We start from the raw sequence: 16,391 nt of genomic DNA, 5'->3' as shown, positions 1-16,391 counted from the left end.
CATTTATAGTCTTCTTCACTGTTCATGAAGTTGTTGCCCATACTTTATACCAGTTGGCACAGTGGGCTGCTCATGGGCCTGATCTGGTCAGCAGATGAGTTGGGACTGTGCATTGTTTTTTAGTTTTGAATTTGTTGCTAACATTTAAAATATTTCCCATTAAAGCCTAGGTTTCTAGCAGTTCTGGGCTTGCAGAAATATGTGGCAACCATCAGCTGGAGTGGGATGGCAGCTGTCCCTCTTTGCTAGGCAGCTTGATTTGTTTACATAGGACCCAGCACCCATGGAGCCACCAGACTAGTTCCATCTGGGATGTGGGCATAGGCTGACTGTTCAACTTGAGCCTTCTCTAAAGCAAAACCCCAAACAAGACCTTGGGAGCAATATGATTACTTAAAAGATGATCTCAGGGAGTAGGAGTAAGGCCATAAGGAGAGTATGAAAGGAAGGAAGAAAAGCCATTGCATTGCTGTGATAGGTAATAGAAGTTCAATTGTGGGAACTTCTGAGAAGCATGCAAGATGTCCCAGAATTGACAACCAGAGAGAGATGAGGCAACCTGTATTAACCCCTTGTTATAACAAGCAGGCTTTAATTGGCTCCCTGAATGTCAAAGGAGACAGAATAAAGGAACTGCATGGCAGGCCTCTAAGTTGGGCTCTGCCAGCAAAAAGTGAGTCTTACTTTGTAGGAATTATCTGATACTGGCTGCAGCCCATTGGATGGGACAAGGTCTATGACAAAACACCAGAGGCTCCTCTGCAGGGGAATACAGGCTCAGCAAGAGAGTGTGGCCTATAGTAATTAAGTGCAGCTTCTGAGATGGGAAGGGAAATAGTCTTGAAGACAAAACTCAGCTATCCCTCAAAGGGAAGTAGATTTGTGATGGCTGTGTTTCTCTCCCTTTGTCTTTTGGAAGGATGCTTAATTTGTAGACTAGGCAAATCCCAAGCCTCTGAGAATGGCTGGAGTTACATGGCCACAGCCTAACCTATGACCTATTTCCAGAAAATACCCTGGAAAAGCTGGTGCAGGCTAGATAGCTATCTGCACTCCTGCCCATCCAAAACACAGCAGCCACCATCCCATTCAAAGGGCCTAGGAACCAATATGGCTGTAAAAAATGATTAGGGAAAAAAAGACCCAGCAATGATCTATATTAATCAGACTATATTAATCACTCTCCCTTCTCAGAGGGCCTGCTTCAAGACTTGACCAGCCACGCAACCTATCTGAGCCCTTTTCCAACTCACATTTTTAAGATGATTGATCTCTCAATAGCCCAGGAGTGTGTCTGTTCTCTAGGGATACCATCCCAAACTTGCCTCTTAAGATTTGCAGCAGTGGTGACTTGTCATTATCACACTCCTCGGATGAAGTTATCAGCTAAAACAAAGAAAGCAGATAATTTGAGGTTGGATTGTGTTCCACAGAATGTTAGGCTATTTTTCCACTTCATGAGGTCTCTTATCCCAATTTTACCTCTGGAGACTCTTAGTCATGATGACTAGCAAGGAAATGATGTTAAGTACTATCTTATGTGCCCTTGAACCTTTGCAATAAACCTCCATTAGTGGAGATGATCAGAGTGTATTAATTAAGCTGAATACATAGTATCTTTATTTTATTGTTACTCTACCACTTTTTTTTTTTTAAACTGGGGATTGAATCCAGGGGTGCTCTACCACTGACTCCATCCCCAGCCCTTTTAATTTTTTGAGACAGAGTCTCACTAAGTGCCCAGGCTGTCCTTGAACTTGGGATCCTTCTGCCTCAGCCTCTCAAATCACTGGAATTACAGGCATGTGCTACCTGATACTGTTTTAAAATCTATTCCTTTTTTTTTTTTTTGTACTGGAGATTGAACCCAGGGGCACTTAACCACTGACCCATATCCCCAGCCTTTTTTTATATTTTATTTTAAGACAGAATCTCTCTAAGTTGCTTAGGGCCTCACTAAGTTGTTGAGGCTGGCTTTGAACTTGCAATCCTCCTGAGTCAGTAGGATTATAGATACGTGCCACTGTGCCTGGAAAATCTATTCCAGTTTAATAAAAACAATTTTCAGGAGTTAATTTGTCACCTGTTTTCAAAGTCCCAAATATTCCTCCAAAATCTAAATGTTCTCTTGAGTTATTGGATCTTCTTCCTTTCTAAACCCAAAGGAAGTTTTTTTCCCATCTCTGTGCTGTTTAATTCAAAAAATATTTATTGATCAACTAGAATTATGCTGAGGATACCGCAGTGAGGAAGCCAGATGGTGTCCCTGATCTCATGGAACCTTTCTTTGTGCTTCCTGCGGGAAGCAAAATGACAATAAGCATAAATAAGAACAGCTTTATTATGCAGAGAATTACAACAGGGTAATGTGCTCAAAAGTGTTTGCTGGTTACTTTAGATTATGGAACTCAAGATGACCTGAAGAGGTTGAAACTGCAGCTGAGATATAAACAAGGAAAGTGACACATGACCATCAAAGGGAACAGCAGAGGCAAGAGCTTAACAAAGATCCTCCATTATGTTTTTTTCTCTCTCTGTGTCTATTCTATTTATACAGCAATACCTATGTGTTCATGGATTCAATTATAACAGGAGTCCTCATTTGACAAGGCCTTGTACAGGGCTCTCCAGTGAGGAAAACAGGTGGAGGGACACTGGGCCCTGCCTTTGGTGAACCTCTAGACCTGGCAATATAGAAAAGACCCACACTCTGGCAGAGACCAGGGCACCCTGCAGGTTCAGAGATGCCTGAGCAATTGCCCAGATGTTGAAGCTGCAAAGAATTACATGTGGAAATTATCAAGTGCTTCTTGTATGTCATAGAAAAGTCTTACGATTTTTCAATTCCTAAACAAAAAGCTGACTTGTCAGATGTAGCTGAAGCAGTCAGCACCCACTCTCATTCCTTGAACTTTTTTCCAACTTCACTGAACATTCCTACACATGGGCTCCAGATGACTCCCAGCTGTCTGCTTCTGTGTCTCTATTCCTGAGGGCTATTTCCTGAAAACGGAAGCCTGCCTTTGCTGTGAGGTATGGTAGGCCAGAAGAATCAGGGGATTATCCCTCCTGAGAGTTATTCTCAAGGGAGGACTCTCAGGAGATGACATATGAATATGCAGCGCCCTCACCCCTCTGGTGGGATGATTCTAAGGTGTTTCATTTGTACTGGTTGCCTGAGTTCCTCAGCAGGATGACGCTCCAGTCTCCCTCTGTGATAGCTGGCTTAATATCATACACTATTGGTTATCTTTTTTGTTTTACTTCCCTGCTCCCTGAATGTACTTTTGCAGGATTACTTCCTGTCTTAGTCCCTTTGAACTTCTATTACAAGATACCATAGACCGGATAGTTTATAAATAACCAAAGTCTATTTCTCACAGATCTGGAGGCTAGGAAGCTCAAGATCAAGGTCCCAGAAAATTTGGTGAGAGCCCATTTCCTGGGTCACAGACAGCCCTCTTTTCATTGTATCCTCACATGGGCAAGGAGTCTCTTTCAGGAATCTTTTATAAGGACTCTAATCCCATTGATGAGGTCTCTACTCTAATCACCTCCTAAAGACCCTGCCTTCCTAAAACCATCACCTTGGAGGTTATAATTTCAACATATGTATGAATTCTGGAGGACACAAACATTCAGCCCTTCCTAAATAAACAAGCTGCACTAAACTCACTGTCTCAGAGCCCACTTCTAGAGTAAAACAAAACCAAGATACTAGTTGTCTAATGCCTCATTCCTGGTGGGTAGACAAAGATGGACTGGCTCAGCCAACATGGCTTCCAATATCACTGGGAGTGCTTGAACAATTTTTACCCAAACCCAACCTGCTTTCAAAGGCTTGTGTCCAGGAAAAGTGTCAGAGCCAAGATTTCGAAGAACTGAGGGGAAATGAAACCAGTAAACAAGTAGGGTTAAAATAAAATGAGTAAGGGTCCCATTTGACAAGAGGTATATGTTGCAGTCGGCTTTTTATGGGATCCATGCTCCCTCCTAAAAAGGATGAAGCAGCACATTTTTGTAAAAATACAACTATGCTTTAAAACAAGTTAGTGGCAAAAAGGTCACTAACCTAAAAGGCCAATATTCTTTTGTTTGGGGGGTGGAGGGTACCAGGGATTGAACTCAAGGACTACTGAGCCACATCCCCAGCCCTATTTTGTATTTTATTAGAGACAGGGTCTCACTGAGTGGCCTAGTGCCTAGATTTTGCTGAGGCTAGCTTTGAACTCCACATCCTCCTGCCTCCGCCTCCAGAGCCAGGTGTAGTATTCTTAATTGAAGTAGCTTTTTAGTTCATAGCCATTGCCTCAGTGACCATCTCATACCTCCATGCCATACCTCCATGCCTTCTCCTGATTACTGGCTCCACCCTAAGCTGATCAATCACAGTATCTGCCCATTCCCTTGGTCACCCAGACTGATACAGAGATGGGCATATGGACCTGATCAAGCCAATCAGAAGCTTTCCCTAGGATTTTTTCCTCACTGAATCTGGCAGGAAAAATGCTTTCCCCTGAGATTGCTAGGTTATAAAGATGTATGCCTGAAGCTGCCATGTCAGTGTTCCCTGCTGTCCACGCAGAAAGAACATCTGACTTTGACCAACAACACAAGGATATTTTTCTATCAAAATACATACTTTCCTGTACCCCATCAAATATTCTTGTAGTCAACAGAGGGGGAAAAAATCAAGTATTTAAGGTATATTTTCAAAAGTTATGTGTGTGTGTGTGTGTGTGTATATGTGTATATATATATATATATATATATATATATATATATATATATATATAGAGAGAGAGAGAGAGAGAGAGAGAGAAGGGGGGGTTTCTTCTGTATGATCCTATTTAAGACCTAGGATAGTTTTGTGGGTTTTTATTTTTTGCATTTTGATGAATTCTTTTTTAAAATTTATTTATTTGTTCTAATTAGTTATACATGATAGCAGAATACATTTCAACTCATAGTACACAAATGGAGCACAGTTTTTCATATATATATATATATATATATGGGGGGGGGTTGTTGTTGTTACTGTTGTTTTTGGTATCAGGGATTTAACCCAGGGGCACTTAACTGCTGAGCCACATCCCCAGCCCTTTTTGTATTTCATCTAGAGATAGGTTCTCATAGAATTGCTTAGGGCCTCACTAAATTGCTGAGGCTAACTTTGAACTCATGATCTCTCTGCCTTAGCCTTCTGAGCCACTGGAATTACAAGTGTGGGCAACCATGCCTGGCTGTACATATATTTTTAAACTAAATTCTGGCCCTATTTTTATGTCATAGGTCCCTAAGGTTACCTCCAGGATTGACGGTTCAGTAGAGGGAGTCACAGAACTCAGTATATAGTCTTAGCTATGATAGATTATAAAAAGAGGACACAAAACAAAGGAAAAAGGCATGGGGCAAGGCCCAGAGGAAACCAGGTGCAAGCTTCTAAGAGTCCTCTCCCAGTGGAGGCACACAGGATGTGAAATTCCTGCAGTGATGAATTGTGATAACACATGTGAAATATTGTCTACCATGAAATTCATTAAAACACAGTGCCCATGTTTTTGTTGGGGGAAGGACGTATATGTGTCCTCGGCTTAGCACATACCCAAATTCCAGACTCCCAGAAGGAAAGCAGGTGTTCAGTCTAAGCCATATTGTTTGCACAAATAATTTAGGCAAAGGGAGAGTTTTATGAATGGAGTATTTACCATTCAAGTTCTTGGACTTCAGCCAAAAGTTAACTTTGGGATCAGACCTTTCAGAAGATTCTCATCTCAGACCAATTACATACATTAATAGAGATCTTCTGCATGATCCTATTTAAGACCTAGGATAGTTTTGTGTTTTTTTTTTTTTTTGCATTTTGATGAGTTCTTTTTTTAAATTTATTTATTTGTTCTAATTAGTTATACATGACAGCAGAATGCATTTCAACTCATATTACACAAATGGAGCACAATTTTTCATTTCTCTTCTACATGTGTCATCATACATGTACCTAGGGTATTGATGTCTGTTTCATTCCACTATCTTTCCTACCTCCATGCCCCCTCCCTTGCCCTCCCTCTGCTTTGCCCTTTCCAAAATTTCTCCATTCCTCCCACGCCCCCACCTCTATTATGGATCAGTAGAGAAAATATTCAGCCTTTGTTTTTTGGGGACTGGTTTACTTAAGACCTAGGATAGTTATTTTAATTTCCAAAATGCTGTAAGAAAATAGACATTGTTCAGGTATGTTCTCATTTTATTCTTATTCTCTCCTTTCTCCTTCTCTCAGGTTATAAGCATGTGAAAGTTACTTTTAGGGGAGAGGGGTTGGATCAGGGATCCCTGCTTGAGGCTGAATAGTATATTACAGAGGATATATAATGAAGGGTGCATTCAGAGTTTAGAGGCCAAAAAATTGATAACCAATACACCAAATATTGGGATAATTGTCTAAATTTTTAAATGCTAATCTGGAATTATAGAAATATATTTATTTGATGTATTTTGAGTCATATCCCTGAGCTAAAACCAATTAGGTCATGAATATTTGGGGATTAAAATATGGCCAAACTTGCCTTCCTAATATTTTACTTGAATTTTAAATTCATGTTTATAATGAGATTGGTCTACAACCTTCTTGCACTGACTTTGGTCTTGATATCACAAAAATAAATGTCATAGCTCTCTTCCTATTTTCTGAAATACTTTGAGAAAAGCCTTATTATTCATTGAAGATCTGATAAAATTTACCTACAAAATAATCTGGGCCTATCTTTTGTAGAGGAGGCTATATATGTTCTTACTGTTTATTATGAATAATTTCAAAGATATACAAAAATAGAGAACATAGCTAAATAAACCCCCCTTTTTAATCACCTAGAGGCAACAATTAAGATTTTTGACACATTTATTTCACTTGATGTCTATTTTAAAATTTATTTTATTTTTATTTTCTATTTTTTGGTACTGGCATTGAATCCAGGGATGCCTAACCACTGAATTACATTCTCAGCTCTTCTTATTTTTCATCTTCAGACAAGGTCTTGCTAAGTTGCTTAGGGCTTTGATAATTTGCTGAGGCTGGCTTCAAACTTGCAATTCTCCTGCCTCATACTCCCAGGTCGCTAGGATTTTAGGCTTGCACCACCATGGCTGTCTATTTTATTTTTCTTTTATGAAGAATTTTAAAGCAAATATCAGACATCATGTTTTCGTCCCTACACACTTCATTATGCATCTCTAAAAACAAAAGGATATTTTCTTATACAAACAAAATTTCATTATGACATTTAACACATTAAATATATTTCCTTGGTCTTATTTCTAGAAGACAATTAAATTTCCCATTTGATTGTCTCAAAATGTTTCCCACATTTGTTTGGAGAAAAATTTGAGATTATTAGCTCAATTTCTTCAGTGATTATTGATTTAATCAGACCTTTTCTGAGTCAGTTTTAGTCATTCCATCTTTAGAAAATTATTTATTTCATCTATTTCACCAATAGCATTCTTGATTAATTTGCCTGAATTATGAATTCACAATTAATTATGAATAATGAATTCATAATTCCAACTGTTGATGTGATTTCTCTCTCAAGTGCTAGATACCCAGAATCAGTACCTGAAAATTCTCACTACCAAGGGTTCTCCTTCATGGTAATTGTGGGCAAATTAAGTCTGAGTTTGTAAACTTCTTAGATACCAATTTCTACCACTTTAGAGATGAGGGAGGAGGTGTTGGTCCTTTTGTGGATTCCAGTCCAGGCCTGTCTTGTTCCAGGAGTTTCTTCATCTTAACATCACACCAAATAATATATTTTATCTTCAAATCATCTAAAATGTTATTTCTTCTCACAGGGCAGAATAAAAAAAAAATCTGAGTACAGCAGAACTTTAGATGAGATTTCACTTATTTTACAGGTAAAGAAACTGAACTCCAAAGAGATCAAAGTCATTTGTCCCAGGTCAAATAATCAATCAATAGTATCAATAGTAGGAAGGAGACTTTATAAATGTTAAGAAAAGAATGAATTCCAGGAAGCTGGGTGTGGTGGCCCATGCCTGTCTGTAATCCCAGTAACTCAGGAAGCTGGGGCAGGAGGATCACAAGTTCAAGGCCAGGCTCTGCAATTTGGCAAGACTTTCAGCAATTTAGCAAGACCCGGGCTTAAATAAAGGGGCAGGGGAAGGAGAGAGAGAGAAAAGGTCCAGGGTTCCAATATCCCCTTCAAGGATATGTTCCAAAAGACCCAACTCCCTTCCATCAAGCCCCACTTTGCAATAGCACCACAGATAAGCAATTAATCCTTCAACACATGACCTTTGAGGGACATTTAAGGTCCAAATCATAACAACCACCAACTTCTTAAGCTTGAATTACAAATGTTAAGTCCAAGAGACTGTTCATCTGGTAGATATTTTGGACTTAAAACTGGCAAGCTCTAAGGATAGTACTTCTTTGACGTGTAGAAGGGCCAGTGATCTGACATATAGAACGAGGGCAGAGATGTCTTAAAAAGTATTTAAGTGAATTTATTTTAACATTTACTATAAAACTACAGTAATCAAAACAGTGTGCCACTTTATTAGGATGGTGATTATCAAAACCCCCCAAAATATGTATTGGGTGATAATGTGGAGAAACTGGAACCCTGTGAAATGTTGATGGAAATATGAAACAGTGTAGCTCCTATGGAAAACTATGTCAGTTCCTCAAAAATATCAAAAATAGAGCAGGTGCATGGGCTGGGGTTGTATCTCAGTGGTACAGCGCTTGCCTCTTATGCGTGAGGACTTGGGTTTGATCCTCAGCACCATATAAAATAAATAAATAAAGATATTGTGTCCACCTACAACTAAAAAAAAAATTTTTTTTAAATAGAGCAGGTGCATGTTTGAGGTGGGAGGGTCACAAGTTCAAAGCCAGTGTTAGCAACTTAGTGAGGCCCTAAAGCAAATTAAGAGACCCTGACTCTAAATAAAATATATAAAAAGGGCTAGGATGTGGCTCAGTGGTTAAGTGCTCCTGTGTTCAATACCTGGTACCAAAAAAAAAATTTTTTTTTTAAATAGAATGAGCATATGAGCCAGCTATTTCAATTCTGGCATATACCCAAAATATTTGAAACAGGGGCTGAAAGAGGTATTTGTACACTCACATTCATAGTAGCACTAATCACAACAGCCAAAAAAATAGAAGTAACCCAAGTATCCATCAAGGTAAATGAATAAATTTGGTATATAAACACAATAACCTCAAAAACTGGAATTTTTACATGTAGCAACATATATGAAATTTGAAGACTTTTGCTAAATGAAATCAGCCAGTCACAAAAGAAAAGTTCTGTATGATTCTACTCATTTGAGGTAATTATAGTAGTCAAATTTATACAGACAGAAAATAGAAGGGTGTTTGCAAGGAGCTGGGGAGGGGGAGGTGTTTAATGGTACAGAGCTTCAATTCTGCAACGTGGTGGTGATAATGGTTGCACACGTGAATGTACATAACACCACTGAATTATACACTTAAAAATGGTTAAAATGCTAAAATTTCTGTAATGCCTACTTTACAATTTTAAAAAGCAATTTTACAAAAATAATGTGACACTGATATAGACACATGAATCTATGGAAGAGTCAAGAAATAGATACACCACAAGTCAAGGTGTTCAATGTATAAATAAAATTCAATGTATAAATAAAAGAAAGCTTTTTCTTTTCTTTTGGTACTGGGGATTGAACCCAGGGAGGCTTTGCCATTAAGTTACATTCCAGCCTTTTCTTGAGACAGGATCTCACTAAATTTCTAAGATGGCTTCAAACTTGCAATCCTCCTGCCTCAACCTCCTGAGTGGTAGGGATTAAAAAATATAGCCCTTTCAATAAATGTATATCCCTCTAGGAAAATGTGAACTCCAAATCCTACCTGACACCATAAGAAAGATTAATTCTAAGGAGTGGGTATGGGACTCAGTGGAAGAGTGCTTGCACAGCATGCGTGTGGTACTGGGATTGATCCTCAGTACCCAAACAACAAATTTCAGCCGGGCACAGCGGCACATGCCTGTAATTCCAACCACTGGGGAGGATTAGGCAGGAACAGGATCGCCAAGTTCCAGACTAGCCTTGGCAACTTAGTGAGACCCTGTTTTAAAATTAAAAAATGAAACGGGGTGGGGATAAAGCGTCCCTGGGTTTAAATCTCAGTACCGGGGTCGGGTAGGGAGGCAGCAGACTTAGACAAAAAGTAAAACTGAAATTTCCACATGAAAACAGGAGAAAATAATCTTCGTAAACTTGGGACAGGCAGAATTCTGAGCACAGAAAGAGCACAAACAACAAAAGAAAAGCAACTAAACTAAAAGCTTAAAGTCAAAACAATGAAAGATCAAGACCCGCACTGGGAGAAAGTATTAGCAATCATGTGTCTAACAAAAGATTTGTATCTGGAACATACATATATCCACCTAATAAAACATTTGTGTTCAGAATTTTTACACTCAATAGGAAGACGAAGAGATAGATTAAAAAAAAAAAATGGGCAAAAGACTGGAATTGACCATTCACAAAAGCTGCAGAATTCTCAGTGAGCGTACGGCCAGGAACTACCCCCGACAGGCCAGAAATGAACGCACTCCTCAGTTGAAAGGCCTTTGAAGTGGGCCGGTCGACCTAACAGTACCATATAGTCATAACCACTACTCGCGAAAAAAGAAAACAGGCCACAATGCCACCTGCTTCATTAAACTTCATCGATTTTCTCCGCACATTCACAGAACTCTACCACCAGGAAGTCTCGCGATATTAGGGAAAGCGCAGCCGCTCCCCCAGAGTAAGGAGCAGTAAAGAGCGCCGGCGCGTCCAAGCCTCCCAGATTGGCCGACTGGTTCCAAAGGGTGGGGCAGAAAGGATCCACGCAGATACTGGAGAGCCCACTAAAGCCTTCCGAAGCGCTCTCGCCACGCCCAGTACGGAACCGCCTCCGGCTGCCCCGTACGGTTATCCACCCACTTCTCGCGGTATTTTTTCCGTTTCTCGCGGGGTTTGGCGTGGCACTGGGAGGCCGGCCCGGGGTAGGAGGCGGCGTTCCGTTAGTGGCGTTGGGGTCTGGCGGCGGCGGCAGTATTTTCTCCTTTGCTGACGCGGAGTGGTTCAGCCTGGAGCCAGCCAGGTGACGAGCCTATGTGCGCGCTCCTGGGAACTGGGAGGCTGGGGCTGGAGGGCCGATCTGGCCTCCCGCGCGGTCGCGACCGGCCCGCGCGAGGCGATCGTGGCGCGGCTCCGCCCCGCCCCGCCCCGGCGCCCGCCCTGACTGCTCTCCTCCCCTCTCTCCAGCTCTCGCCGCCGCCGTCGTGATGGGGGCTCAGGACCGGCCGCAGTGCCACTTCGACATCGAGATCAACCGTGAGCCGGGTGAGCCGGCCGCCGTGGCCTTGCTGGCTAGCGCAAGGGGAGGGTCAGCCTCACCAGCCCTCGCCCAGGCCTTTTGGGGAGCGGGGAGACGCAATCAACTTTCCCTTTTCTCTTGCAAGAAAATGAAAGGAAAGGAGTCTAGCCCGGCTCAGCACCAGCCTTCAGTTCGGAGTTCGGGCCTCTTTCTCCTAAACCCCACGCCCCCTGCTCCTCCGGATCTAGTCCTCATACCCAGCCTGCCGCCCAAAATAGAAAATTTCTGCTTCCAAGTGACTCCAGGGGGCAAGCCTTGCAGATTCCGATTTGGGGTAGTTTGCTCTGTACTCCGAAGTTTGGACTCCTTTTATTCTGTATTACCTAGCGACTATATATCATTAATTCGTTAACTCCCCTTCTATTTCCCTTTAAGAGTCTTTATACCTAGAGTTTCTTAGTTTCTGGAAAGATGGCTCAGGGATCGTTTTGTGTGATAAGCCAGCGAAATTGCTGCATGGAGGCGCTTAGCATTAATATTTTTTGTCTTTAGGAATACACCCATTCATTAGGTTTTTCTTTTTTAAAGTATTTTCGTTTAAAAGGTAGTCAGTTTCATTCTAAGTAGCAGAGCGTGCAGGGTTCTAAACCGTTTTCTTAGCTCTTTTTGGTATCTGTCAGGTTTTGATTGGAGGCATGTATGCCATCGTTGTGCAACATCTTGTTCTGCACATTCTTATGAGACCCTGTTCCTGTTCTAGACTATTGAGAGATAGCAGTGAATAAAACAAAGGCATTTTCTTTTGTAGTTTGTTTTCTGTTGAGGTCAGAGACAATAAACTAGGGGGAAGATACAGTTACTAGTAAAAGGGGTACTGAGATGTGAGATAAGGCCATTTTGGGAAAATAACATTTAAACAGATGAGGAAGTGAACCATCTGGATATCTTTAAGAAGAGCATTCCTGGTAGAGGGAAACAGTTAACAGGCCCTGAGGAGGAGTGTACTTGGCCTTTTAAAGGAATACAAGGAGCTCAGTGTGACGAGTATAGGGAAGAGTTAGTAGGAAAAGACCTTTAGGACTTTAACACTGTGAGATGGGAAGATTAAAAGTTTGGAGCAGAGGAATAATCTCAGAAATTTTGTTATCCCCTGCGGTTGCTAGGGATGGAACCCAGGGCCATCCTATGCATACTAGGCAAGAGCTCTACCACTGACCTACACCCCCAGCCCTACTTCTCTTTTTCTTTTCAAATATTTTGAGCCTTGCAGGATCTTTTTTTTTGGAAGGGGGGATCTTAATCCTTGTTTATAGTGAATCCATGCTCCAGGTAACAGTGTTCTTTTTTTTTTTTTTTTTTTTTTTTTTTTTAAAGAGAGAGTGATAGAGGGAGAGGGAGAGAGAGAGAGAGAATTTTTCAATATTTATTTTTTAGTTATCGTCGGACACAACATCGTTGTTTGTATGTGGTGCTGAGGATCGAACCCTGGCCGCACGCTTGCCAGAGGAGCGCGCTACCGCTTGAGCCACATCCCCAGCCCCAACAGTGTTCTTTTTTAAGAATTAAAAATAGCAGAACTCTGGGGCTGGAGTTGTGGCTCAGTGGTAGAGCTCTTGCCTGGCATATGTGAGGCACCACATATAAATAAACCACATATAAATAAATAAATATTTCTTCTTGAGTGAGTTTTAGTAGTTTGGCTTTTAAGAAGTTGGTGCGTTTTATCTAAGTTGTTGAATTTATGTCCATAGTGTCCATAGAGTGGTTCTGCACAGCTGTACTGATATTTCCTTTTTCATTCTTAATACTGATAATTTGTACCTGTTTTGTCTTTTATCCTTGTTAATTTGCCTAGAACTTACCAGTTTTTATATTCAGATTTTGATTTTAAAATTTTTTGTGTATTTCAATTTCATCAACTTCTGTTTTTTATCATTTCCTTTCTAATGCTTACTTTATTTTGTTTTTTTTCTAGTTTAAGTGAAAACTTAGATCATTGACTTGATACTTTGCATTCTAATATAAATATTTAATTATACAATTATAGAAGAAAATTTAGATGCAACCCACAAATTTTGATATGTTCTAAATTCTTTTTGATACTTAGTCTTTGACTAACGAATTATAAATAAGTGCTTTAATTTCTTTTCTTTTTGCTACTAGGGATTGAACCCAAGGGTGCTCTACCACCCAGCTACATCCCCAGATTGTTTTTTATTTAGAAACAGGGTCTTGCTAAGTTGCTCAAGCCAGCCTCAAACTTGTGATGCCTCAGCCTGCCAAGTCACTGGGATTACAGGCATCTACCATAAAGAAAGGGTCGTTTCTTTAAAGAACTTTGACTTTGGAATTTCTTTTCTTTATATAGGTCTGAGAGTAATATCATAATTTCCTCAAAGTTTATCAAAATGATGAAAATGGGAAGACAATTGAATATAGTTTTTACTAAGATTCACAGACTCAAAATGTGCACTTAGTAAACATTGTAAAGTATTTGGATATGATTCCAAGAAATTGGTTTTAAAAGGTAATGTAGTAGTCAGGAATGTTTTAGTACCACTTGTGTTTGACCTTGGTTGAGCCAGTTAACCTCCTTGTAAAATGGAAGTACTATATACTTTTGTCTTCATTGATTCTAAAGATAGCAGTAGGGCAGTTTACAATTACCCTTTAACCTTTAGACTCACATTCAAAATAGTTAAGATTTTGTAGGAGGCTTATAGGATCTGATTTGTACCAAAGGAACAAGAGAAATGCATTTCCCTGTCCAAACTTACCTTGGGTTATAAGTTTATGAATAGTGGATGTGATGGACTTGTATTATTATATTTAAATGACCTCCCACAGTTCTATATGCTCATGAGGTAAATAGAATTTCTATGTAATAATAGTGTCTATATAATTAAGTTGTTGAGAAGAGTTATTAAATAATAGCCACCTGTCTTATAGATTGAGGTTTTTTTAAATGGGATTTATTAACTAAGGAGCACAATTTTAATTAAGCAAATTATTATATGTTATAACACAATCAGATTCCCATATGGGATACTAATGGCATGAGAAGAGAAGGGCAGTTGGACAGCACTGTCATTCTTACCCAGACAGTAATTTGAAGGCCACTATGCTTGCTAATGACCATGAGAGGAAAGGAGGCACACACAAGTGAGATGCAGTCAATTGTAGGACTTTCCTAGTAGTGTTCAGATTTTATAACATACACCTATAGCTAAAAACATGCCTTTATTACTGATATTCCTAATGAGAAATAATTCTTACTGTAACTTGAAATTCCCTTGTCTTCCCCAACTTCCATTTTCCCATTGATATACTCAATTGTATATATGATTTTTGATAATGCAGCATTTCTTAAAATTCTGATTTCATATTCTTGCAGAGATACTGTTTGTGTAGAGTACCTAAGCACAATATCTGATTTTTCTTTAAGTTTTTTGACTTTTTTTCCAAAAGTTGCTTCAATTATTGCATATTCACTAAGTCAGTGAAGGGCTTTTCTATGCAGTTAGATCCTTGTTGATTAAGCTGTTTCTTCACGTTAAGCAGAGGCTTGTTTTAGGTTTCTGTAAGAGAGAGTTTTAAAAATTTTTATTTTTTTAAAGAATCTGGCTTGGAGAATTCCAGTAATGACACCAGACTTGTTGAGATGGGTGTTGTAGGCAAACACATTAGGTTTTTACTGGAATTTTGAAAGGGGAAAGTTTACTTCTTAATATCTTCCTTTTTCTTTCCCCTTTCTTTTTCAAGCCTCGAAGAAATGTATAGTCAAAGATTTCTCTCCATTTCTACCTTTAATATAAAATGCCTGCTTTTCTTTATTTGACTCCCTGTGCTTTTATTTTTTGACAAAGATTGGTATTCATCTGTCAGGGTTGTTGTAAAGGGAATTATGGCTTTAGTGATGCAAACTTTCTAATATGGTTCCTTATAGGAATTGTACATCATTTTGTAAGAGTTTGAGGAGAATGAAAACCAAGGTTTGTCTTGTTCTGGAGAGTCTTAAAGCATTCCAGAGTGTACAGTTCAGCCTGAATTCTTGGTAGACCACAGTACTTACACAGATGGTCAGGTGTTTAGCAAATACTTAATCTAGTGGGAATAAAAGCAAATTGAAACTAAAAAGATTTCTTTAAATATGCAGAAAGAGATCAGGCTAGAGGGGGAAAGATTTATTACTGACAAAGTTGTCTAGATCTGAGGAATACTTTAAAAATTATGTCAAAACTTGCATTCAAAACCCCTAATTGTGAATGCCTCCTGTGTAAGCCCTGTTACATATAGATCCCAACTTTAAGATTATATTTTTAAGATAATATCTTGAAGTTTAAGAGACTAATTGCTATAGAATAAAATCTTAAATTCCGTTTTTCCACCTTAACTATGTATATTTGCACAATTGAGGCCTGATTCATAATTAAGCAGTGTTTATAATCAAACATAAATTAGGTATCATATAACCACTTTTATTAGCTTTGTAGCATAGGAAGGTACCTGGAGGATAGGGTTGGTTGCTAACATGAAGACGAAATATCAATGACTTAAACTAGATGCAAGTGTTAACTTTTCTCTGACATAGCACTCACTCTGCATATCAGGGTTGTCGATGGACCCAGACTCTTTGCTTCTTGGTTAATCTTGACATGAAGCAGATGGGTGGTGAGTTTCTTTTGTTGTTGTTTTTTGGTACCAGGGATTAAACCCAGGGGCTCTTGACCACATCCCCAGCCCTTTTTCTTTTTTATATTTTATTTAGAGACAGGGTCTCATTGAATTACATAGTGCCTTGCTAAGTTGCTAAGGTTGCCTTTTTGAAATCACAGTCCTTCTGCCTCAGCCTCCCGGGCCGCTGGGATTACAGGTGTGGGCCTGCCCAGCTATTAGGTGGTGTTCTTAATAGATTTCAAGATGGATAAATATAGAAGAAATGATGGAATCAGAAGAATCATTATTTTGCAACCCCAAGTGTAATCATTAGTTCAGAAAAGGATCATCAGTGAAAAGC

The 16,391-nt window shown here is 39.5% G+C and overlaps 1 protein-coding gene across 15 annotated transcripts in view; it reads left to right on the top strand.

Moving 5' to 3' along the window:
• The first annotated feature begins 10,168 nt into the window (after positions 1 to 10,168).
• NKTR (natural killer cell triggering receptor) overlaps positions 10,169 to 16,391 on the top strand; it is a 49,062-nt gene continuing 42,839 nt past the window's right edge. For 2 of the 15 annotated variants that reach the window (XM_081284801.1, XM_081284788.1), the window contains exons 1-2: positions 10,181 to 11,158; positions 11,323 to 11,400. In XM_081284801.1, the coding sequence (XP_081140927.1) occupies positions 11,343 to 11,400 (58 nt within the window). In that variant the 5' untranslated portion in view covers positions 10,181 to 11,158; positions 11,323 to 11,342. Of the gene's footprint in view, positions 11,172 to 11,322; positions 11,401 to 16,391 lie in introns of all 15 variants that reach the window. The other 13 variants (XM_081284793.1, XM_081284792.1, XM_081284796.1 and 10 more) reach the window with 11 other exon arrangements.

The sequence above is a fragment of the Spermophilus citellus genome (assembly GCF_964194105.1).
Source record: "Spermophilus citellus genome assembly, chromosome: 3".
Taxonomy (NCBI): domain Eukaryota; kingdom Metazoa; phylum Chordata; class Mammalia; order Rodentia; family Sciuridae; genus Spermophilus; species Spermophilus citellus.
The sequence above is the reverse complement of the archived record's forward strand: the minus strand, read 5'-3'. Positions and strand labels throughout refer to the sequence as shown.